This window comes from Garra rufa, chromosome 17 (assembly GCF_049309525.1).
Source record: "Garra rufa chromosome 17, GarRuf1.0, whole genome shotgun sequence".
NCBI classification, from domain to species: domain Eukaryota; kingdom Metazoa; phylum Chordata; class Actinopteri; order Cypriniformes; family Cyprinidae; genus Garra; species Garra rufa.
In genome coordinates, this window is record NC_133377.1 from 13,661,697 (window position 1) to 13,687,800 (window position 26,104).

General features: G+C 34.5%; 2 protein-coding genes across 2 annotated transcripts; both read right to left on the reverse strand.

Moving 5' to 3' along the window:
- Positions 1–713: 713 nt before the first annotated feature.
- Positions 714–13,663, reverse strand: LOC141290319 (tripartite motif-containing protein 16-like). Its single transcript, XM_073822497.1, has 10 exons — positions 13,555–13,663; positions 12,554–13,142; positions 12,369–12,464; positions 11,996–12,229; positions 11,319–11,469; positions 11,162–11,245; positions 10,911–10,994; positions 10,659–10,739; positions 1,199–1,270; positions 714–1,065 (listed from the first exon to the last, which is right to left on the reverse strand). The coding sequence occupies exons 2-9, from the start codon at positions 13,136–13,138 to the stop codon at positions 1,215–1,217; spliced, it is 1,371 nt and encodes a 456-aa protein (XP_073678598.1). The 5' UTR covers positions 13,139–13,142; positions 13,555–13,663; the 3' UTR covers positions 714–1,065; positions 1,199–1,214.
- Positions 13,664–18,024: 4,361 nt separating this feature from the next.
- Positions 18,025–25,930, reverse strand: LOC141290320 (E3 ubiquitin/ISG15 ligase TRIM25-like). The gene is made up of 8 exons (XM_073822498.1): positions 25,377–25,930; positions 23,878–23,911; positions 23,693–23,788; positions 23,320–23,553; positions 22,002–22,152; positions 21,005–21,091; positions 20,862–20,912; positions 18,025–20,056 (listed from the first exon to the last, which is right to left on the reverse strand). The coding sequence occupies exons 1-8, from the start codon at positions 25,928–25,930 to the stop codon at positions 19,980–19,982; spliced, it is 1,284 nt and encodes a 427-aa protein (XP_073678599.1). The 3' UTR covers positions 18,025–19,979.
- Positions 25,931–26,104: the final 174 nt, after the last annotated feature.

Here is a 26,104-nt window from a genome sequence, read left to right on the forward strand (position 1 = left end):
CGCAGTAAGAAGGAGGTGAAGTGAGGCCAAGTATGGTGACCCATACTAGGAATTTGTGCTCTGCATTTAACCCATCCAAGTGCACACACACAGTAGTGAACACACACACACACACACCGTGAACACACACCCGGAGCAGTGGGCAGCCATTGCTGCGGCGCCCGGGGAGCAGTTGGGGGTTCGGTGCCTTGCTCAAGGGACTCACCTCAGTCGTGGTATTGTGGGTGGAGAGAGTGCTGGTAATTCACTCCCCCCACCTACAATCCCTGCCGGACCCGAGATTCGAACCTGCAGCCTTTAGGTTACAAGTCCGACTCTCTAACCATTAGGCCACGGCTGCCCCCTTTAAGAGCATCTTTAAGAGCATTAAAGATGGGTCACGGTTGGGCCCTCCAGCATGACAATGACCCCAAACACACAGTCAGTAGAATATTGTGAATTACAATATGAAACTGATTTGGAAAATACAAGATACAAAAAGAAAAAGGAAAGAAAAGGATGTGACGTTTGGCCAAGTATGGTGACCCATACTCGGAATTTGTGCTCTGCATTTAACCCATCCAAGTGTAGTAGTGTGACACACACACAGGGAAATTAGAGCTTCTTCTAGTTTCTCAGGCCAAAGGCAGGGAATGTTCATCACAAGGCTAATTTTGGTATCACTAAATGTAAAATTAAATAATACAAATACATTTTTATGAATTTAATCTCACTTTATTTATTGACGTTTTGTGGCTGCCATCAATTCAGTGTCTTATTCAAGCTTCAAATACACATGATCAGCCAATCAGGCCCTTGGAGTGAATAAAACAAGAAAGTCACACATTTGGCATTACACCTGCAATGGATGTTAGAGACTCTAGAAGTCCTTATGTCATTGGAACCACTGGCTCAGTCCGAAAAGAAAATGTATATACATTTATATCCATCTACAAAGTAGTATTATTCAAAATCTTGATAAGATTCACCATCTTAAAGTCATGCATATGTTGCCTGCATTTGCTTTCCTGTCAACCCAACACTCTTTCCTGCCATCATATCCTGGGGTGATCGAGGTGCATCTCACTGTGGAAACCAACATACATATTCTGTGTAAATGAAATGAATATATCAATTTAACAATTATTAAAGCACTGTATGTCTTATTTCATGGTGTGTCAATTTATTTTGGAGAATAAATGGGTCTCCAGTTCTATACCTCTATGGTGAATCTTTTATTTTCTTTCATTTTCCATTTGCCGTTGTCTCAATCTCTCACCCATTGTCTGTGCTGCAATTATATAAATAATTATACCATGAAATTACATGCAATTATATAATAATAATAATAATAATAATAATAATAATATAACAATAAAAACATACATAGTAGCACAGCATAACGAGTAATTAAATATTTACATAAAGTCCCCTACAGAGCAGGTTATGAAATGCATCTTCTGTTTTACGCCTTTATATAATGTTATGAATTCATTTTAGTTGTGTAAATGCATGACATCATTGATAACTCCTTCATACTTTCAGTACTCATACATCCTGATATATTTACTAAGGGGACTACACACTCTTTATGTCAATGTCAATGTCAAATTTATTTATATAGCACCATTTATCCCAACCGAGGTTGCCAATGTGCTGCACATATTTGTAATAGACAATTGCACAATACAAATAAGCAATAAAAACATCATAATAAAACAAACATTTCAATACAACTTCCTCACTAAGTATATGCTAATTCAAAAAGATGCGTTTTTAGCATAGTTTTAAAAACAGATAAGGATGAAACAGAGCGAATACACAGAGGTAAAGCATTCCATAATCTGGGGGCAGCTACTGAAAAAGCCCGGTCTCCTCTGCACCTCAGCTTTGACTTTGGGATACATAGCAGTTTCTGGTTAGATGACCGGAGAGACAGAACCGGACGATACTCAGTAAGTAATTCCGAGAGATACGGAGGGGCCAGACCGTTTAATGATTTAAACACCAAAAGAATCATTTTAAAATTCACTCGATACCGCACAGGCAACCAGTGCAGAGAACGTAAAACTGGTGTAATGTGCTCCCGTTTTTTAGTCCTGGTTAAGAGTCTAGCGGCTGCATTTTGAACCATTTGTAACCGGGATAAAGCTGACTGGCTAATCCCAAAATATAGTGAGTTACAGTAATCCAGTCTCGTCGTAATGAAAGCATGGATCAATTGTTCAAAATTTTTTCTCGTCAAAATGGGTTTAACTTTAGCTAGTAATCTAAGCTGAAAGAAACACGATCTGACCACTGCATTGATGTGTTTGTCAAATTTCAGCTTATCAACAAAGATAACCCCAAAATTTTTAACCCAAGGTTTTACAGAGGAAGATAACTCACCAAAATGTATTGTTGATGTACTAACAGAGTCTGAAGGACCGAATACTATTATCTCAGTTTTACTCTCATTAAAATTAAGAAAATTTAAAGATAGCCAGGCTTTCACATCAGCCAAACAAGTCATGAGTGCTTCTAAGCCATTGGAACTCTTTTTTAAGGGCAAATATATTTGAGTGTCATCTGCATAGCAGTGAAATGACAGACCATGCTTCCTAAAAATAGAACCCAATGGCAGCATATACAAAGAAAAAAGAATTGGAGCTAAGATGGAACCCTGAGGTACACCACATGCTAGAGGAGCTGACTCAGATGAGTGTTCACCCATATTAACATTAAAACGTCTATTTAAAAGATATGAATTGAACCATTCAAGAGCGCTTCCTGTTATGCCTGCGCAGTGCTCCAGGCGAGTAAGAAGGACTGCATGGTCAACAGTGTCAAACGCAGCACTCAAATCTAGGAGCACAAGCACAGAGTGGTTTCCAGAGTCGCCAGTAAGTAGAATATCATTTAAAACTTTCAGGAGTGCAGTCTCCCCAGGTAAAAAAAAAGTGCACTAAAATGCACTTTATTTAAGTATACTTAGTACACTTTTCAGTAATGTACTAAAAGTGCTCTATTTTCGCACACTAATTTTGTACTTAATGTACTAAAAGATAGTATTAAGTATATGTTAAGATAAACTTAATACCATCTAAGTGTACTCAACTGTGCTATTTTGAGACACCCTGAAATTGAACTAAAATGTGCTTTTAACATACTTTATCTGTATTTTAAAAAATATATTTAGTTAAAACTAGAAATACACTTGAACCCTATTTTTAAACATTTATAAATATATTTAAGACTAATTTAAAGTATAATAGTAATATATTAAAAGAATATTCAAAATGTGAAAAAAGTGTGCTAAAATACACTTTAAGTATACTTAGTACACTTTTCAGTAATGTACTAAAAGTGCTCTATTTTCGCACACTAATTTTGTACTTATTGTACTAAAAAATTAGCCTAGAATCTAGACGCGCCCCTAGCGGCAGCAAATTACATTTGCTTCTAAGGTCAGTCTAGTTACTCTCAATTCACTTAAATTTCCGAAAAATCCAAGATGTACCGGGCCAATCACGAGTCGGTGGGCGGGCTTAACATGATGACGACTGACCTGCGACCATAAGTTCAGTCAGACATGAATTCCTGGTTCCGTGAATTAAGCGTGGAAAACTGAACAGTATTTATATATTTTTTTACTTTTGATACACAGCCACGTCCATGTGTCCTGAGCAGGAGCTCGTTACATCTGAACGCGCTGTGGTGTAGAATACGCAAACACCGGAAGCGATCTGTGGCGTGTATACGACACTCATTGTTTACACAGCACAAGAGATTGTGGATATAGCGGCTATTCAAAATGGTAATTACTTGCGCTTGTCATGGTTGTTCAAACCCATTTAAAGCTGAAAAAGATTACGTTTGCTTGCGCAAACTCATCCTGGACTTTTTTTTTTTTACATATTTCCCCTTTCGGTGTTTGCGTATACTACATCAAAGCGCGTTCACATGTGACGAGTCGAATCATAGATATGCTAAACTCGTGCTCATGACAGATGGACGTGGGTTTGTATCAAAGGTAAAAAGAAAATTATATAAATACTGTTCATTTTCTTGCAAAAACCGATCGTTTCGTGTCTTAGGACATCAATGTATCGTCACGAGCCGCAGGGTGTAATTTGGATTTGTCTGTGCATGTTTTTGTTTACTTTTAAAGGTTTAGTGCCCATCTATGTCTATTATTTAGCTGACAGACTGCACAGTGCACTGATTTTTGTTAAAAATCTTCGTCGCTCTGACTACGTCACCTGACCGACTAAGTCTCTGATTGGTTGTAGCGCTATCCTATTGCGTGGAGAGGAGTTTGAAAGACAACCGTTTATCCCACCCCTCCGGTTGAGCCCTGTCTATGGAGAGTGCCCAGACCCTACATTTATGTGGGTCTGGCTTGCCAGGCTACTAAAAAATAGTATTAAGTATATGTTAAGATAAACTTAATACCATCTAAGTGTACTCAACTGTGCTATTTTGAGACACCATGAAATTGAACTAAAATGTGCTTTTAACATACTATATCTGTATTTAAAAATATATATTTAGTTACAACTAGAAATACACTTGAACCCTACTTTTAAACATTTATAAATATATTTATGACTAATTTAAAGTATAACAATAATATATTAAAAGAATATACAAAGTGTGAAAAAAGTGTGCTAAAATACAATTTAAGTACACTTAGTGCACTTCCCTAATGTACTTAAAGTGCTCTTTTTTCGGGCACTGATTTTGTACTTAATATACTAAAAGTTATTCTTAAGTACTCCTTAAGATAAACTTAAGATCATCTAAGTGTACTCAACTGTGCTATTTTGAGACACCATGAAGATGAACTAAAACGTGCTTTTAACATACTATCTCAGCATTTCCAAAAATGTATTTTGTTACCACTTATAATACATTTGAAACATATTTCATAAACCTTTAAATATACTAATTATGCATAAAAAATAAACTTACTGATTATTTAAAATACAATAATAATATATAACAAATGTATACAAGGCGTATTTATAATGTATTGCCCACATGTTTTTTATTAATAAAAAATACACTTATTAATTATTTAAAATACATGAATAATATATAAAAAAATGTATACAAAGCGTATTTATAATGTATTGGCCACATATATTCATTAATAAAAAATACATTTGTTGACTATTTAAAATACATGAATAATATATGACAAATGTATACAAAGCGTATTTATAATGTATTGCCCAAATATTTTTATTAATAAAAAATACACTTGATGATTATTTAAAATACATGAATAATATATGACAAATGTATACAAAGCGTATTTATAATGTATTGCCCAAATATTTATTAATAAAAAATACACTTGATGATTATTTAAAATACATGAATAATATATAATAAATGTATACATAGCGTATTTATAATGTATTTTTTTATTAATAAAAATATGTGGGCAAGACATTATAATTACGCTTTGAATAAATTTATTATATATAATTGATATATTTTAATTAATTAATAAGTGTATTATAATGAATAAAAATGTATGGGCAATACATTATAAATACGTTGTCACGAAACGTGTAGGGAAGCAAAAAATAACGTCTTCAATAAAAAGTCTTCAGTAAATCCTCAGGCAGAGTAACAATAGACAGGAATGGCGGGAGAAGACGCGCACACAACGAAGGAACATAGGTGTAACGCTTGTAGCCGGACAAAGAAACAAGGAAATCAAACAAACTTATAAAGGGGAGATAATTACAACAACAGGTGGAGGGGATCACACTAATGAGCAGGAAGACCAAAAAAGGGCATGGGAGAAACCAAACAGACAGTCCAATGGGGGAAACACTGGGAAAAACCAAGACAAACAGTCCAAGGGCGTGACATACACTTTGTATACATTTATCATATATTATTCATGTATTTTAAATAATTAAGAAGTGTATTTTTTATTATTAAACATATGTGGGCAATACATTATAAATATGCTTTGTATACATTTATTATATATTATATATGTATTTTAAATAATCAACAAGTGTATTTTTTATTGATAAAAATATTTGGGCAATACATTATAAATACGCTTTGTATACATTTGTCATATATTATTCATGTATTTTAAATAATCAACAAGTGTATTTTTTATTGATAAAAATATCTGGGCAATACATTATAAATACGCTTTGTATACATTTGTTATATATTATTCATGTATTTTAAATAATCAGTAAGTTTATTTTTTATGTATAATTAGTATATTTAAAGGTTTATGAAATATGTTTCAATCCTATTAGAAATGGTAACAAAATACATTTTTTGGAAATGCTGAGATAGTATGTTAAAAGCACATTTTAGTTCATCTTCATGGTGTCTCAAAATAGCACAGTTGAGTACACTTAGATGATCTTAAGTTTATCTTAACATATACTTAATACTATTTTTTAGTACAATAAGTACAAAATTAGTGTGCGAAAATAGAGCACTTTAAGTACATTAGGGAAGTGCACTAAGTGTACTTAAATTGTATTTTAGCACACTTTTTTCACACTTTGTATATTCTTTATTCTTTTAATATATTATTGCTATACTTTAAATTAGTCATAAATATATTTATAAATGTTCAAAAGTAGGGTTCAAGTGTATTTCTAGTTGTAACTAAATATATTTTTTTAAATACAGATATAGTATGTTAAAAGCACATTTTAGTTCAATTTCATGGTGTCTCAAAATAGCACAGTTGAGTACACTTAGATGGTATTAAGTTTATCTTAACATATACTTAATACAATTTTTTAGTACAATAAGTACAAAATTAGTGTGCGAAAATAGAGCACTTTTAGTACATTACTGAAAAGTGTACTAAGTATACTTAAATAAAGTGTATTTTAGTGCACTTTTTTTTAACCTGGGAGAATTACCACACTCAAAATCAGTTTAAGTGTTAGTGCTAATAATGCATTCATATTAAGTGTACTTAAGTACAACTTTTGGGAAAATGTACTTCTACTACAATACATTACTAATAGATTTTTAATAAAATAAATTTAATGTAAACTTAAAATTACCACACTCAAAATCAATTTAAGTGTTAGTGATAATAATGCATTCACATTAAGTGTACTTAAGTACAACTTTTGGGAAAATGTACTTCTACTACAGTACATTACTAATAGATTTTTAATAAAATCAATTTAATGTAAATTTAAAATTACCACACTCAAAATCAATTTAAGTGTTAGTGATAATAATGCATTCATATTAAGTGTACTTAAGTACAACTTTTGAGAGAATGTACTTCTACTACGGTACATTACTAATAGATTTTTAATAAAATCAATTTAATGTAAACTTAAAATTACCACACTCAAAATCAATTTAAGTGTTAGTGATTATAATGCATTCACATTAAGTGTACTTAAGTACAACTTTTGAGAAAATGTACTTCTACTACAATACATTACTAATAGATTTTTAATAAAATAAATTTAATGTAAACTTAAAATTACCACACTCAAAATCAATTTAAGTGTTAGTGATAATAATGCATTCACATTAAGTGTACTTAAGTACAACTTTTGGGAAAATGTACTTCTACTACAGTACATTACTAATAGATTTTTAATAAAATCAATTTAATGTAAACTTAAAATTACCACACTCAAAATCAATTTAAGTGTTAGTGATAATAATGCATTCATATTAAGTGTACTTAAGTACAACTTTTGAGAGAATGTACTTCTACTACGGTACATTACTAATAGATTTTTAATAAAATCAATTTAATGTAAACTTAAAATTACCACACTCAAAATCAATTTAAGTGTTAGTGATAATAATGCATTCACATTAAGTGTACTTAAGTACAACTTTTGGGAAAATGTACTTCTACTACAGTACATTACTAATAGATTTTTAATAAAATAAATTTAATGTAAACTTAAAATTACCACACTCAAAATCAATTTAAGTGTTAGTGATAATAATGCATTCACATTAAGTGTACTTAAGTACAACTTTTGGGAAAATGTACTTCTACTACAGTACATTACTAATAGATTTTTAATAAAATCAATTTAATGTAAATTTAAAATTACCACACTCAAAATCAATTTAAGTGTTAGTGATAATAATGCATTCATATTAAGTGTACTTAAGTACAACTTTTGAGAGAATGTACTTCTACTACGGTACATTACTAATAGATTTTTAATAAAATCAATTTAATGTAAACTTAAAATTACCACACTCAAAATCAATTTAAGTGTTAGTGATAATAATGCATTCACATTAAGTGTACTTAAGTACAACTTTTGAGAGAATGTACTTCTACTACGGTACATTACTAATAGATTTTTAATAAAATCAATTTAATGTAAACTTAAAATTACCACACTCAAAATCAATTTAAGTGTTAGTGATAATAATGCATTCATATTAAGTGTACTTAAGTACAACTTTTGAGAGAATGTACTTCTACTACGGTACATTACTAATAGATTTTTAATAAAATCAATTTAATGTAAACTTAAAATTACCACACTCAAAATCAATTTAAGTGTTAGTGATAATAATGCATTCATATTAAGTGTACTTAAGTACAACTTTTGGGAAAATGTACTTCTACTACAATACATTACTAATAGATTTTTTATATATTAACTTATTTTAAACTCAAGATTAGTATGTAAACAGTGTACTAAAAATCAACTAATGTTTAAAGCATTTAAAGCACACTTTTGAAAAACACACTAATAAAACTCTTTTGGATGTTTTTTCTGTAGTGTACTTTATTGTAGTACACTAAAAAAATATTTAAGTATTACTGGTATTTAGTATACTTTTGTCAAGTGTACTAAAGTCCTACTGAAGTATAAACATACTTTTAATTAGTAAATTTATAGTGTATAACCATCAAACTTTTATTTAACACAAAAAAAAACAATGTACTAAAAATGTATTTGCGGGTATTTAAGTGTATTTTAATTGCATTTAAGTATATTTTTTTTTCACCTGGGTCTGTAGAGTGGAATTTTCGAAAACCTGATTGAAAGACCTCAAATATCTTATTTTCATCTAAAAAACTCTGCAATTGTAGAAGCACTATTTTCTCGAGGATCTTTGTAATAAAAGACAAATTTGAAATTGGTCTATAGTTCTCTAAAACAGTAGGGTCTAAATTGTGTCTCTTGAGCAAAGGATATACTGTAGCATGCTTTAACACGTCAGGTACATAACTAGTTTCAAAACATCGGTTAATCAAAGTCACAAGATATGGACCTACTGCATCAAGAACTTGTTTCAGGAAAAAAGGAGGCAAGATATCAACGGCAGAGCCTGCTGGCATACTATTTCTTGAAGATATTCAAAAGAAATAGGTTTGAATTGACTAAACTCTGCACAACAAACAGAGTAGATGGACGGATCAGAATCAGGGTGAGATATCCCCCGTCTGATAGAATTAATCTTGTCAACAAAAAAATATCCGAAAATCCTCACACATTGTTTTTGAAACAGCAGGGTACTTTGAGACCGTTGGGTTGACAACAGAGTTAAAAACAGTAAAAAGGGTTTTGGGCCTATGGAAATTATTATTGATAATGTCTGCAAAATACCTTGATTTTGATTTTTTCAATGCCTTCTGATAATTAGATAATGAATCTCTTAATAATTCCAGCGAAATCTGGAGCCGGTCCTTTTTCCACTTTCGCTCCGCCCGTCTACAGATTTGCCTCAAGGCACGAACGTTATCGTTAATCCAGGGCTCAGATCTAGGTTTGAGTTTTAAAGTCTTTACAGGCGCAATTGAATCCAAGATAATCAAAGAAGTGGAGTTAAATTTAAGTAGGAGCTCATCTGGACTCAGATCACACTGACTTATGTCAACTGTTTGAACAGCATCACAGAAAGCTAATGAAAAAGATTTGCTAGTAGATGGAGTAATTATTCTAGATTTACGGACACATTTAGTGGCTTTAGCACAAGTTGGTACCCAGGGAACAGAAAACATAACAGTTTTATGGTCAGAAAACCCGTTTTCAGTTACTTCAAGCTCATAAAGTGAAATGCCATAAGAAAGCACAAGATCAAGAGTATGTCCCGACCGATGAGTCGGGACATTAACATACTGATTGAAATCAAAGGCATTTATCAGATTAGAAAATTCTTTAGATAATGAGTCCGTTGTGCAACACACATGAATGTTGAAATCACCAAGGATTAACAGTTTATCAAATTTGGGTAGAAATCCCCCAAGAAGTCTGCAAACTCGTTTAAAAAATGTAAATTGTGCTTAGGAGGACGATAAATCAAAGCAACCAGTAGTGGACCATTCAGATCAAATGTAAACAGCTGCAGTTCAAAACTCTGATAAGCATGAAACATAGTTTGGCTGCAAGAAAATCTGTCTTTAAAAATAGAAATCAGTCCTCCACCGCGGCCTGTTGTACGTGGTGAATTAAAAAACAAACAGTTTTGTGGCAAAAGATCAGAAAACGGACTTAAGTCCCCATTTGGAAGCCAGCTTTCAGTAATAAATAAAAAATCAAGATCCCGCGAGGAGGTTTTCATCATTACACGAAGTAGGCTAAAGCACCTGGGAAAAAAAAAGTAATGTTGGCTACCGCTAGAAAGTGCACTCATTATTGCAACATAACATTTCATCAAATAGATTTTTCTTTAGCCCTTCAGTCTCTTACCTCTTTGAAATGCCTGTGCTCTGTGGGAATCCTTTATTCTTTGTCTCCAAAAAGGTCTAGCATTGTCTGTCTCAGGCCTTTCTGTTGCAATTTATATATGAATTAATTAATTTGTACAGCATTAAAGCATGTGTTATTAAATTTAAAGTTGTACCTCACTCAGTAATCTCTTCAATCCCCTGTCTGCAAAAATCCTGCAGATTCTGTATCAGTTGAAAAACTGATTTTTTTAAAGGATCTCCAGTCTCTTACCTTTTAGAAATGCCTGTGCTCTGTGTGAATCCTTTATTCTCTGTCTCCAAAAAGGTCCAGCATTGTCTGTCTCAGGCCTTTCTGCTGCAATTTATATATGAATTAAGTCATTTGTACAGCATTAAAGCATGTGTTATTATATTTAAAGTTGTACCTCTATCAGTAATCTCTTCAATCCCCTGTCTGCACAAATCCTGCAGATTCTGTATCAGTTGAAAAACAGATTTTTTAAAGGGTCTTCAGTCTCTTACCTCTTTGATGTGCCTGTGCTCTGGGGGAATCGTTAATTCTCGGTCTCAGAATAAATCCTGCATTTTCTGCCTCAGGCCTCTCTGCTGCAATTGACATACAATTTTATTAATCTGTACTGTATTCATATAGCATATTTCATTATATTAAATGTTTTACCTCTACCAGATATCTCTTCAATCCCCTGTCTGCAAAAATCCTCCAGTTTCTGTCTTAGTTGAAAGACTGATTGTCCTACATCATCATAGGAACTAAAAGTTATGCTGGGAATGTCTGGAGATCCAGGAGCGTCAGAGAGAGATGGAAAACTCTACACAGACACAAAGACAAACAACCAGAGAAAAAAAATTAGAACTAGAAACGAAACACTTATGATGCAAATAAAATACTAACATTTTTGGTAACACTATATTTTCATGGTCCCTTTTGAACATTCTTCTGACTATAAGTAACATTGCATCTACATATCAACCACCTCTCACTAGAGGATTAGTAGACTGGTGGGGTTAGGGTTAGAGTAAGTTGACGTACTTGAAAAAATAACCTAGTCAGAATGTCTGTTGGGAGTTATCAGTCTACTAATACTCTAATGAGAGGTGGTTGATATGTAGATGCAATGTTACTTATAGTCAGAAGAATGTTCAAAAGGGACCATCAAAATAAAGTGTTACCAAAAATGTTAGTATTTTATTTGCATCATAAGTTTTACATAATACATAACATTATTAATCAGATGGTAAGAAGGGAAGGTGGTTTTACAGAGGTGATGCTTTTTGTAAAAAAAAAAAAAAAAAAATCATACTCTGCATCCCCCACACATTAAGCCCTGGTGCTACCTGAAGGAAATGGATGTGATCGCGTGTCTGTGAAAGCAGCTCCAGCTCAGCATTTCTCTTGCTCAGATCATCAATCTCCTGCTCCAGTCGCTCCATAAGTCCTTCCGCTCGACTCACTACAGTCTTTTCTCGATCTCTGATCATCTGTGTGACCTCAGAGCGTCTTCTCTCAATAGAGCTGATGAGTTCAGTAAAGATCCTCTCACTGTCCTCCACTGCTGTCTGTGCAGAGCGCTGTAGGACACACATTACAATCAGCTCTTACTGCTGCTCATAGTCTGCTGTGCTTCAGTGGGATTAAAAATCCCCCTCAATAACCAACTGAAGAAGAGTCTTAACTAAACCAGTGCTGCTGCTTCTCTTCAGAACTCACCTTGTGAGTCTCCACAGCCTCTTTCAGCTCCTGAAGCCTCTTCTCTCTCCCCTGGATTTGCTGCTGGAAGTCTCTCTGTGTCTCATCCAATTGTCTCTGTATAGGACAAAACAACAGTACATTGAGTTAAATGTTTCTAAATGACTCCTGCCTGAATAATCCTGTCAGTGTGTCTTAGTCTGTACCTGTTTCTCTGTCCTCTCTGCTGTGGTTGATACAGTGTCATGATTTTTGTGTTCATCCACCATACAGAGCATACATATACACCTCTGGTCAGTGCGGCAGTATATTTCCAGCAGTTTTTCATGTTTGCGGCAGATCATCTCCTGTAGATGTCCAGTGGCGTCCATTAGATCATGTCTCTTTCCTTTGAAGAAACTCTCATGTTGTTCAAGGTGATTTTGGCAGTAAGAGTTCAGACACACCAGACAGGACTTCACAGCTTTGTGTTTTCTTCCAGTACAGACGTCACACTCCACATCCCCAGATTCAGCAAGAAATGGAGCAGGATCAGCAGCTTGTAGTTTGGTCTTCTTCAGTTGCTCCACCACTTCAGCCAGCATAGTGCTTTTATTTAAAGCAGGTCTTGGACTGAAGGTCTGTCTGCATTGAGGGCAGCTGTAGACTCTCTTCTCATCCTCTTGATTCCAGCAGTCTGTAATGCAGCTCTTACAGTAACTGTGTCCACAGGGAATAGTCACTGGATCCTTCAGTAGATCCAGACATACTGAACAGCTGAACTGGTCGTGAGAAAACCCGGCTTCAGCCATTTCACTGCATACACACACAGACACAACACAGTTACACACCACTTAAGTTTCGTTTTCCTCAAAGTGGGCAGTTGATTTCATTTCCTGGTTCAGTGTTTGGGAGACGTGTATGAAGGTAAAACAGTAGCAAAACTCGAGAGCTTGTTGATCTGAATGTGAGAACTTGTCATTTTAATATTCGTATTTGTAAGCTGAAATTTGAACTCACAGCTCTGATGTGAAAAGCTGAATCTGTCGATTTGCACACACAGACAATGGTCAAAACACCCGTGTTTTGAATTTGAAGTTGCAAATTAATAGCTACAAATGTGTAAAATGACATTCACATAAACAAAATGAAAGACACAAATGTGTACGACATATTTGCTTTCGCACTTTACTTCAGTTTCACTATACAACCTAAAGTCAGCACTTACAACCTCTCAGATCTGGCAGTACAACTTCAAATCCTAGCGCTTTGACTTTTGCTACTCTTTTTGCGATATTCCTGTAGCAAAACTCACTCGTGCACTTGTAAACGCAGACGTGACAGAGCAGAGTCGGGGGCGGGGCTAGGGTGGGAATGAAGTCATATTTATTGGTCGATGCCTGACCAATGAATATCGCTGTACCAGAGTTTTCCATTTAACTCTGTTTTTTATTATCTTATTATTATTTTATTTTTTTATTATATAATTTAAACTTCTTTATTGGGTTAAATTCCTTATTTGCTTGTCTTTATTAATATTCACTTGTGCTTATATGAATATAATAAAATAACACGGGATGTCATTAATTAACCTTTTTAAATGCAACAATTTAAAAAACGTATAAAATCGAGTGCTTGATAATGCCTAAATGTACTTTAAAAAGCAAAATCTAAAAGCATAAGCAGTTTTGACCGGCAATACTGTTTTGAGAAACTTGAGCTAAAGTATTTATTAAAAAGCCATAAGGACATCTAGTGGTTAAACCATGGCATTACATATAAATATTATCTTTCTAGCCACTAAATGCCTCTAAATTGCCCTTTTGTACTGGAATAATAGGCATATTAAAAAATGTTAAATTTTAAATGACCATCATAATTATTGTGCATATTATTTAGTACCAAAATCAATGCACATTATTTGTTAATAATTACTAGAAATTGCTGCAAATACAGCGAAACTCCTGTCTGTCCTGATTAATTGCATTCAAATATTTTCACAGCGCAGAGTTTTTGGAACTATTGAGATTTCCATGAACCACGTGACCGTGTGGCGGCGAGATCAAAGCATGTCTCTAAACTCTTTTTCTCAGCGGTTCTGGTACAGCGATATTACTCTGCAATATGCAGTAGGATGAAAGATGTTGCATTATTTGTTTATTATTTGTTTATAACTGAATGACAAGATGAATGCAGTGCAAAGTCCCCTAAAAGCTAAGGATATTCAATGAAAATAGTTTCCAGCGTTTTACTAATAACTGATACATATAAAAAATGTTTCTAACCGCACTGCAATTCACGATGGCTAGCGTTGTTCATTGGTCAGGCATCGACCAATAAAATGACTTCCTTCCCACCCTAGCCCCGCCCCCCACTCTGCTCTCTCACGTCTGCATTTACAAGTGCACGAGTGAGTTTTGCTACAGGAATATCGCAAAAAGAGTAGCAAAAGTCAAAGCGCTAGGATTTGAAGTTGTACTGTCAGATCCGAGAGGTTGTAAGTGCTGACTTGAGGTTGTATAGTAAAACTGAAGTAAAGTGCGAAAGCAAATATGTCGTACACATTTGTGTCTTTCATTTTGTTTGTGTGAATATCATTTTACACATTTGTAGCTATTAATTTGCAACTTCAAATTCAAAACACGGGTGTTTTGACCATTGTCTGTGTGTGCAAATCGACAGATTCAGCTTTTCACATCAGAGCTGTGAGTTCAAATTTCAGCTTACAAATACGAATATTAAAATGACAAGTTCTCACATTCAGATCAACAAGCTCTCGAGTTTTGCTACTGTTTTACCTTCATAGACGTGGGCAAAACAGGAACTCCGTTAAACTTGCCGTACAGTTCATAATACAAACGTCCACTAGTCGGCAGTATCATAAAGAAATACAGATGTGTTCCACACAAACACCTCAAACTGTCCATGCATTTTAGGCAGACAACCTACATTATAGAGTAATAGCTTTCATAGGAGAGGACTGCTGCAATTGTTTGTGCAAAAAAAAAAAAAAAAGATAAATAATATATACTTAAATGTTTATGATTAACATCAGTGAAAAAACTGTGGATGTTTCAAAGTAATGGACAGTGTTTTTAAAGATTTAAGATTCGAGACATTTAATAGATTCTTGTTTTATGAAATCTAATCAGACTTTAGACATTACTACACTACCAGTCAGAAGTTTTCTGAAAGTAAAATGTTTAAGGTTTTTTAAAGTCTCTTCTGCTCACCAATCCTCCATTTATTTGATCCAAAGTACAAAAAAACAATAAAAAAATTATATAATAAAATAGAATAGATTTTAAAACGTAATTTAATCCTGTGATGTCAAAGCTGATTTTTTTATCATCATTACTCATGATCCAGTCACATTAACCTTCAGAAATCATTCTAATGTTCTGATTTCCTGCTCAAAAAACATTTATTATTATGTTGAAAACCGCTCAGAAGAATTCTTTCAGTTTTCTTTGATGAATTGAAAGTAAAACATCATTTATTTGATATAAAAATCTTTTGTAACATTATAAATGTCTTTATCATAATTTTAAAGCATCGCTAAATAAAAGTATTAATTTCTAAAAATAGACTTCAGGCTTTTGAATAGTATGGTGTATAATGTTACAAAAGCTTTTTATTTCAAGTAAATGCTGATCTTTGGATCTTACTATTCATCAAAGAATCCTGAAAAAAATGTACTCAACTGTTTAAATATTGATGAGAATAATAATAATAAATGTTTCTTTAACAGCATGTTAGAATGATTTCTAAAAGATCATGTGACACTGATGACTGGAGTAATGCTGTTGAAAATGTAGCTTTGATCACAGGAATAAATTACATTTTAAAATATTTTCAAACAGAAATCAGTTTTTTTTTTAATACAAATATTTCACAATATTACTGCTTTTGCTGATCAAATAAATGTAGGCTTGGTGAGCAGAAGGAAATTCTGTAATAAAAAAAAAAAAAAACTTTTGACTGGTAGTGTATTTTCTTTTTCAGAGTGTTAAAATTTCTCAAAATCCCTAGACCCCAGAAGGTTAAAGACTCAACGTTTTGTACAATAACATGCATATTTTGCGCTGCACTTGTAAGAGAAACCTTTTTTGACTGAAACCACTTGATCTTTTATTTTGGTGGTTAACTATTGTTTTGTGAAAACAGGTTACAAGAGATGTGTACATTTGTGCAGTGGAAATGGGTAGAAGAGTTTGAGAATGGAACCTGCAACAGAAACCATGTCAGTGGTGAAGGGGTATAAAAGCAGTCGCCTTAAAATTCTTTATGCAGGAAAAACCCTGCCTTAAATGAAATGCATTTATTATTTTAAGCTGAAATGTTTCTTCAAATTCTGATAAAACGTTAGAACGGAAATTCAAATCGTGGATGAGTAAAAGCCTCCTTTAGTGATCAGATGTGTTTTTGTAAGAAAAATATCCATATTTAAAATGGAAGAATCCCTTTAATCTAGTTTGCTGCTTTGGTAAAGGGCGTGGCAGTAATGAATGCTGGCTTCGCCAATTGCAATGTAGTGGGACTGCTAACCAATCACAATACATTTGGTTTTTCGGAAGGTGGAATCTGGAACTAATCGAGCCATTTGTGCCAGGCTGGGGAAAAAGTCTTTGTAATAATGTGATTTATGTGAAAAATTATGTGTTTTTCAAACCACTAAGCATGAGAGCATGTTTAAGTGCACCCCCAAAAGAAAATAAAGACTTTGTAAAAGAGCAATAGGACCCATTTAAACGTGTAAGCGACCCACCGCTCTGCACATTTTGTGTATCTCTTACTACATCATACATTTGTGCTATTTGACCGTAAGTAAGTGCCCTGGACATCACAGGTTATTCCGGCATGATTCCAGTTTGAAAGGTGCACATGAACAGTCGACAGGCCCGGATGAGTTTGCGCAAGCAAACGTAATCTTTTAGCTTTAATTTGTTTTGAACAATCAGGATAAGTGCAGGTAATTACCATTTTGAATAGCCGCTATACCCACAGTCTCTGTGCTCTTTGTAAACAATAAGTGTAGTATACGACAGATCGCTTCCGGTGTTTGCGTATACTTATGCCAGATCGCATACACAGGTAGCAAGCCAGACGCTGAGTACGCGCTCAGGACAAGTTGGACATTGCTGTATATCAGAGGTAAAATGATATAAATACTGTTCAGTTTCTTGCAAAAACCGATCGTTTTGTGTCTTAGGACATCGATGTATCGTCACGAGCAGCAGGGTGTAATTTGGATTTTACTGTGCATGTTTTTTTTTTTTTACTTTCAAAGAGTTGGTGCCCATTCACTGCCATTATATGCCTAACAGACTGCAATGGTTTGAGTTAAAAATCTTCGTTTGTGTTCTACTGTAGAAACAAAGTCCCCTACATCTTGGATGTCCTGGGGGTAAGCAGATAAACATCACACTTTAATTTTTGGGTGAACTATCCCTTGAAGTAAACTTGCAGTTCTGAAATCAATGATATTGTGAAAGCAGTACACCAAATAACTTTTACTGGACTTAAATGGAACAAACACATTTCTCATGAATCAGAACTATGAATCAGCAGTTGCTTTATGAACACGGAGAGTGACTTACACATTCAAGTTGATCAGGGATTATGAATCTGTTATAACTAAAAAATACAAATGACAAAGCCAGATTTCGGTCAAGCTGTTTATTTGTATTGAGCTGCTTTCACAATTGTGTTGTTTCAACAGAAAATTGTGTTTCATTTTAGATCTGAGCATGACAGCAGATATGGCAGTTCATAACACAAGCAGGCATTCTCCATTCTAATGTGTTTTTAACTGTTTAATATAAATGTTAAGATCTATCTCCACTATTACCCAGTCTCTACTGTATTGTCCGTGTCCCTTAATCCTGGAATGGCGTGAGTTGTTGATGTCACGTTCCCATTCTCTATAGCAGGGGGGCCCAACCCTGCTCCTGGAGATCTACCATCCTACAAAGATCAGCTATAGGATCAGCTAGGATTCAGAATTAAAATACAATGAAATGTTTGCCTACATATATTATCAGAGCTATTTGGAGTCCAAAGGAGTCAGTAGAATATTGTGGATTACAGTATAAAACTGATTTGGAAAATACACGATACAAAGCTATTAGCAAACAGCACATTTAGTTTCTTTCTCCACCCATTTCAAAGGTAAACTGCAATTTCAACACATCCATTATTTTTCAAAACCACGTGTCCTATGCAGGGTTGCAGGGATATTTGAGATTTTTCCAGTTTCTCAGGCCAAAGGAAGGGAATGTCCATCACAAGACTAACATTGTGTAACAAATAAGTAGTCCACTGAGGCGGCGAGATGTGATGAACACAAGTGCAGTTTACTGAAACAGTGGATAAATCCAGAAATCCAAACAACCAGACGATAATCCAAACAGTGACTTGATGACTTGACTTGGCATGAACAAACTTAACTTGACTTGACTTGATACAGACTTAACATTAATTTGACTTGACCTGAAACAGACTTGACTTGAAACAGACCTGACTTGAACAAACACTCACAGGACAGCAGGTTCACAACATTGATACGCAACAGAGGACAACTGAAACATAAGGCCTACTAATGCTGCATTCACGCCATATAGTAATTACCGTAATTTCGAGATGACAACACGTGACGTTCTACTTGGAGCTGTTCACATCCTCGGACTTGGAATTATGCTTTTTCTATGGCAACACTATCAACGCCTAAACAGAGCCTACGTTGGTCAGGTGGTAAGGCGATCATGTGGTAAAAGTCGTAGCTCTCAGAAGACACCCAGTTCACAAGTTGTACGAGGACGTGAACGCCTTTTACAAGTTGGAATCTCGTAATTACGGGAATTCCGATATGGCATGAACGCACCTTTATACTAAACAAAGAGGGACACATGACAAGAACCAACCAATGGAAAACAAAGAACAAGACCATAGCAACCAATGACAACCAATCAGACCATGACACATGGAACTAGGGAACCAATGACAGGAATACACGAGGGCAAGGGAAGCAAGACACAACAGCTTGAAACTACAAAATAAAAGGCATGAAAACATGAACATGAAAACACCAAGACAAAACAAAACCCCACATTACACATTGCTATAATTAAATGTAAACTTAAATAATACAAATACTTTTTTAATGAATTTAATCTGACTTTATTTACTGACATTTTGTGGCTGCCATCAATTCATTGCCTTATTCAAGCATTAAATACAAATGATCAGCCAATCAGAGCCTTCGAGTGAATAAAACAAGAAAATCACACATTTTTTATTGCTCCAGAAATGGATGTTAGAGACTCTAGAAGTCCTTATGCCATTGGAATCATTGGCTAAGTCCAAAAAACAAAATATATATATATGATATTTTCTGTCAGCCCAACACGCTTTCCTGCTGTCATATCCTGGGGTGATCTGGTGCATCTTACTGTGGAAACCAACATATATATTCTGTGTAAATGTATTTTTATAGTTTGTCAATTTTTTGAGAGTATTAAATGAGTCTCCATTACTATACCTCTATGATGTATCTTTTATTTTCTTAAAAGTTCTTTTTTCTGCAATCAGTTCAATAAACATTTTAAAGCATTGAATTTTAACATCATATTTAATGGTGTACTAATTTATTTTTCAGAGTAAATTAGTTTCCAGTACTTTCTCTTCTATGAGGGCCATCCTCTGTCTCAGATTTTCATGAAGTGTCAGTGCTGCAATTATATAAATAATTATACCATGAAATTATATGCAATTATATAACAATAATATAACAATATAAACACACATAGTAGCACAGCATCATGAGTAATGAAACATTTACATTAAAAGACTTAATAAAAACAGACCTATCTGTAAATTAAGTACATTAAGAACTTGTAATATTCTAGCGCTTAATATGTCCTCCATAACTTTAAGTGTACTACTCTTCTACCCCTGAGTGTACAAGTTTACAACAAATCTTGGTTAACTCCTGGAAGATGGCCTCCTTTAATACCGTGGTGTTTGATAGAGAATGTTTCTAATATAGCCTCTAGAGCGGGGGTCCTCAACTCTAGACCTTGAGATCCATTTTCCTGCAGACTTGAGCCCTAACCCTAATCAAACACAGCTGAACAAGCTACTCAAGATCTTCAGGATTACTACAAAGTTGCAGGTAGGTGTGTTTAATCCAGGTTGGAGCTAAACTCTGTAGGAAAGTGGATCTCGAGGTCCAGAGTTTATGAGCACTGCTTTAGTGAAATACATGTCTACGGCAGGATTTTCACTTGTGATAATGTAGTCTAAGCCCTGTCTTTAAAACCGGCCTAGAAGTGTGTATTGTGTGAAATAAACTAATATTCCCATTTGATGTCTAAAGGACTTAACATTACAACAACTCCTGCTTAAATAATTTGGTTCAGATCCCTGTTGTGTAAAAATTCCTTTATACAAAATTTTTATTTTGTAACTTTCTAGGTGGTGCACTCATTATTGCAACACAATATATTATCACTTAGATTTTTCTCCAGTTCTTACCTTTTCGAAGTGCCTGTACTCTGTGTAAATATTCTGTCTCAGGCCTCTTTGCTGCAATCGATATGTGAATTTAATAATCTGTACAGCATGTGTTTCTATGTCAGTTGAGAAACTTTTTTTTAAAAGGGTCTCCAATCTCTTACCTTTTTGAAATGTCTGTGCTCTGTGGAAATCCTTTGTCTGTTTTGAAATAAATCCAGCATTTTCTGCATCAGGCCTTTCTGCTGCAACTGATATACAAACTCATTAATTTGTACAGTATTTATATACACGGTTCTCATTAGAGTACCTGGAGATTTGGTCCTTGTGCTGCACAGCTGCATAGTGTGACTCATTAAATATAATGAAATAATAATAGTGATGATAATATCATTGGACTTTATTTGTGTATTTATTTTTAAATAAAATAATTAACAAAATAATAAAGTGTGGTAATACTATTATGTTTTCAAATAAAAAGGGTGTAATAAATAAAAACAGTTATTTTATTTTAGCTGTGTTTCCATTACAGATTTGCGCAAAACTTTGGCGCTATTTTATAAATGTTGATTAAAAAGTATTGCGAAATGACGTCGTTTCCATTAACCGATGTAATGCGTCTGAAACATTTTTTTTTTTCCTCTCACGATAAGTCATGCCAATGGATTTTTGTGGGATTTTTGGCTATATTTAATCGAATGTGACCTATAAATGCGAGAAAAAAAACAGAAAAAAAAACTTTCCATTGCTGTTTTGCGAAATATTCCTTTTTCGAATTGCCTAAAAAAAACACCTCATGCAAGCGTAAAAACTTTTTTGCAAAATATGGGAGTTTTTGCACAATTGACACGTTTCCATTAGGCGTATTTTCAGTTCGCACTTTCTAATTTGCACAATTTAAAGGGTAATAGAAACGCAGCTTCTGAAGCGCTCCTGGGTTTAGTGCTTTTAACTGCAGTGAATAGCCTAGAATTATGCTTTCAGTTAGAACAGAAATCTTTTACAGTATTACAGCTCGATCTAAAATGATATAACAGCTGTCAACTAAGTCGCTATGCAAATGCACGCTCATTTTCTTATTTTGGTTGTGCATGCGGACCTGTGGACCACTTATGTGCACCCCAGTTTATATAGCATGTTTCATTATATTAAAAGTTTTACCTCTGCCAGATATCTCTTCAATCCCCTGTCTGCAAAAATCCTCCAGTTTCTGTCTTAGTTGAAAGACTGATTGTCCTACATTATCATAGGAACTAAAAGTTATGCTGGGAATGTGTGGAGATCCAGGAGCGTCAGAGAGAGATGGAAAACTCTACACAGACACAAAGACAAACAACCAGAGAAAAAAATTAGATAGAACTAGAAATTAAACACTGTTTACGATCAATAAAAGCTCTCTGTAATGAAATACAGGAATTCAATTAAATGGCAAAATTGTGAAAACATTCCAAGAGAGTTGGTGTGGTCAAGTATTTGATTGTTGGCTTTACTCAATGATAACACAATTTGTCTAATCTTTAAACACATCATTATTTAGATTTCTTTAAAAAAAAAAAAAAAACTCTTTATAGTTCTGGTCCTTCATAATGCTTCGTCATGGACAAATGACATTAAAATCACCAGTAGGAGGCTGCAAGTCCCTGTCCTAATCAGTGATTCATTGAATCACTAAATCAAACGGTTTGTTCAAAACTGCTGATTCATTTACAAATAAAGCAAGTGACTGGGCTTGTCCAAATACCTACACTTAGTTTTTCTTGCATTTGTCCCAAAAGTTTAAGTGGGCATGAAGACCACAAGTGTGTGTAGAACTGTTACACAAATGTGTTTATAAAGTGTTAAAGTTTTTACAGAGCTTTACTTTGATTTTTAATGTCTGTCTGTTCAGCAGTCTTTGTAACAGATGACAATTTAATATTTGTTCACTTCTAATTAAGTGATAAAAAGCAGTTGCCAATGTTCTACAAAACAAACATACTCATCTTTGCACCAATTTAACTTTGTTTTACTACCAAGTTATATGTAATACATAATTATTATTAATATTTAACTTACAGTGGAAAGGTTTCCATGACCTCTTAAACTCAGATAAGTCTGTTGATTTCTTTCCAGAACACTCACATAATGAGCATGATTTGAGATGTGTGCTTTGGTGTTTTATGACATGGGACAGGTCTTTTTTTTTATGAAAATGATTAAATAGTTCAATGGCTCTGTTGCACAGCTTGTTAATACTGATTGCTGGCCAATCTCTGTTATTTAGTTTGTAAATTATTATATGTAGAGAATTTTGGTTTTACTTTATTTTGATGGTCCCTTTAACCCATTCTGTTGAATATAAAAAATGCTGCACCTACATATCTGTAAACTCTCATTAGAATCTTAGTCAAGTATTAGACTGGTCGGGTTAGGGTTAGAGTAAGTTGACAAATCTTTTTTTCATCCTCTGCATCCCCCACACATTAAGCCCTGGTGCTACCTGAAGGAAATAGATGTGATCACGTGTCTGTGAAAGCAGCTCCAGCTCAGCATTTCTCTTGCTCAGATCATCAATCTCCTGCTCCAGTCGCTCCATAAGTCCTTCCGCTCGACTCACTACAGTCTTTTCTCGATCTCTGATCATCTGTGTGACCTCAAAGCGTCTTCTCTCAATGGAGCTGATAAGTTCAGTAAAGATCCTCTCACTATCCTCCACTGCTGTCTGTGCAGAGCGCTGTAGGACACACATTACAATCAGCTCTTACTGCTGCTCATAGTCTGCTGTGCTTCAGTGGAATTAAAAATCCCCCTCAATAACCAACTAAAGAAGAGTCTAAACTAAACCAGTGCTGCTGCTTCTCCTCAGAACTCACCTTGTGAGTCTCCACAGCCTCTTTCAGCTCCTGAAGCCTCTTCTCTCTCCCCTGAATTTGCTGCTGGAATTCTCTCTGTGTCTCATCCAATTGTCTCTATATAGGACAAAACAACAGTACATTGAGTTAAATGTTTCTAAATGACTCCTGCCTGAATAATCCTGTCAGTGTGTCTCAGTCTGTACCTGTTTCTCTGTCCTCTCTGCTGCAGTTGATATAGTATTAGGGCTGTGCAATATGGACAAAATAATCATATTGCGATTTTTTGAACGAATATTGCGATTGCGATTTTATTTGCGATTTTTTTTTTTTTTTTTTTTTGCTTTTTCAAACAAGCTACATACATACATTCTAAATGTATTCAGTGCACATGAAGTGCATAACAAAACATTTCACCATGAAATAACATAGTATTAAGTTTAATAAACAAAACTGTAGTAAAATTGTCTTTAAAACAGACAACATAAAATAAATAAGCCATTTTACTTTTTTCCCGGTACTTTAGCCTACTTTGTGCAATAACGAATACATTCATTTCAGTGGAAAAATAAGTCCAAAACTCTAAACTTTAACATTTTGAGGGTTCTAAAATCTTTTGCTTTTTTTTTTCTTTTCTTTTTTTTTTAGAAATTCTTATGTGTTTTAATTTTTCTGATAATGAAAAAGCATAAACATTTATTTATTTTTAATCAAATGAAAAATAAACCCTTTTAATTTTTGTCAAACAAACAGAAATTTACTGTTAAAATCAATGCGTGGAAGAAAAATTATATTCAGTTTAAAACGTTTAAATAATAATTAAGTGGTTAATCTTGTTGTAATATTTTTTTTTATCATATATATTGTTTTATGTAAATTATTTAAATAGGAATATATAAACACCTACATTATACTGTACAAAAGTAATACAGGACTAATATTGTTCTGTTACATGTTAAACCGTACTTTTATTTTGACAGGTTGCAGTGAAGTTTCTGTGTGTATGTGATGCTAGTTTTCTCAAATGAAACGGTAAAAGTGAAACTCACAGCAGCAGCGATTTGGCGATTGAGTTTATCTGTTCATGTGAGATCCAAATGCCAAAAATTAGCGGGAGCGTCACGTGTGCTTCAGTCTGCATGTAGTAAAGAAATAAAACGCGTCTCCACTATTCATACATACAGAAGCAAACGAAACATGCAGGATTCATATTAAAACGGTCTTTTTGCATTTCAGTTTTCACAGACACTAGTCCATATCGCGATTTGAATTAAGTGACAGACCAACTTTTGATTTATTCATCCAAAAAATCGACGAATTACGTGGCATTCCGCGCTATAGTAGATTAGGTTTTTTTATGAATGGAGTCCGCGATCCAGTCCGTGTTTTCTTGGAGGAGACATTGTAATCACGCGACCATGAAGAGACAGAAATGACATGCCTTAGTGTAAATAAGATAAATAACATAAGGCAATTTAGTATGTTTAATAAAAGAACTATGTATAGACCTGTTCTATAGGAAAGATAACCTTAAATGACTTCTATTGTGATGTGGCGCTATATCGAAAATAAAATGAACTTGACGTTCAAGGGGGGCGGGGGTGCTGTTGGGGGGATAGATAAAATCGCAGCCTTGTGCCGTTTAGAAATCGCATGTGCTTAAATCGCGATTTTTTTGCGATTGCGATTAATTGCACAGCCCTATATAGTATCATGACTTTTGTGTTCATCCACCATACAGAGCAAACATATACACCTCTGGTCAGTGCGGCAGTATATTTCCAGCAGTTTTTCATGTTTACGGCAGATCATCTCCTGTAGTCGTCCAGTGGCGTCCATTAGATCATGTCTCTTTCCTTTGAAGAGTTTCTCATGTTGTTCAAGGTGATTTTGGCAGTAAGAGTTCAGACACACCAGACAGGACTTCACAGCTTTGTGTTTTCTTCCAGTACAGACGTCACACTCTACATCCCCAGATTCAGCAAGAAATGGAGCAGGATCAGCAGCTTGTAGTTTGGTCTTCTTCAGTTGCTCCACCACTTCAGCCAGCATGGTGCTTTTATTTAAAGCAGGTCTTGGTCTGAAGGTCTGTCTGCATTGAGGGCAGCTGTAGACTCTCTTCTGATCCTCTTGATTCCAGCAGTCTGTAATGCAGCTCTTACAGTAACTGTGTCCACAGGGAATAGTCACTGGATCTTTCAGTAGATCCAGACAAACTGGACATCTGAACTGGTCCTGAGAAAACCTGGCTTCAGCCATTTCACTGCACACAGACAGAGAGGCACGACACAGCTAAACAGCACTTAAGTTTCGTTTTCTCTTATGCGGGAAGTTGTTATAGTTTCCTGGTGGTGGAGAGACGTAAGCAAAACGGGTGTGTTGACTGTGTTAGTGAAGTACATTAAACATGCCCTATCATTCACAATACGAACG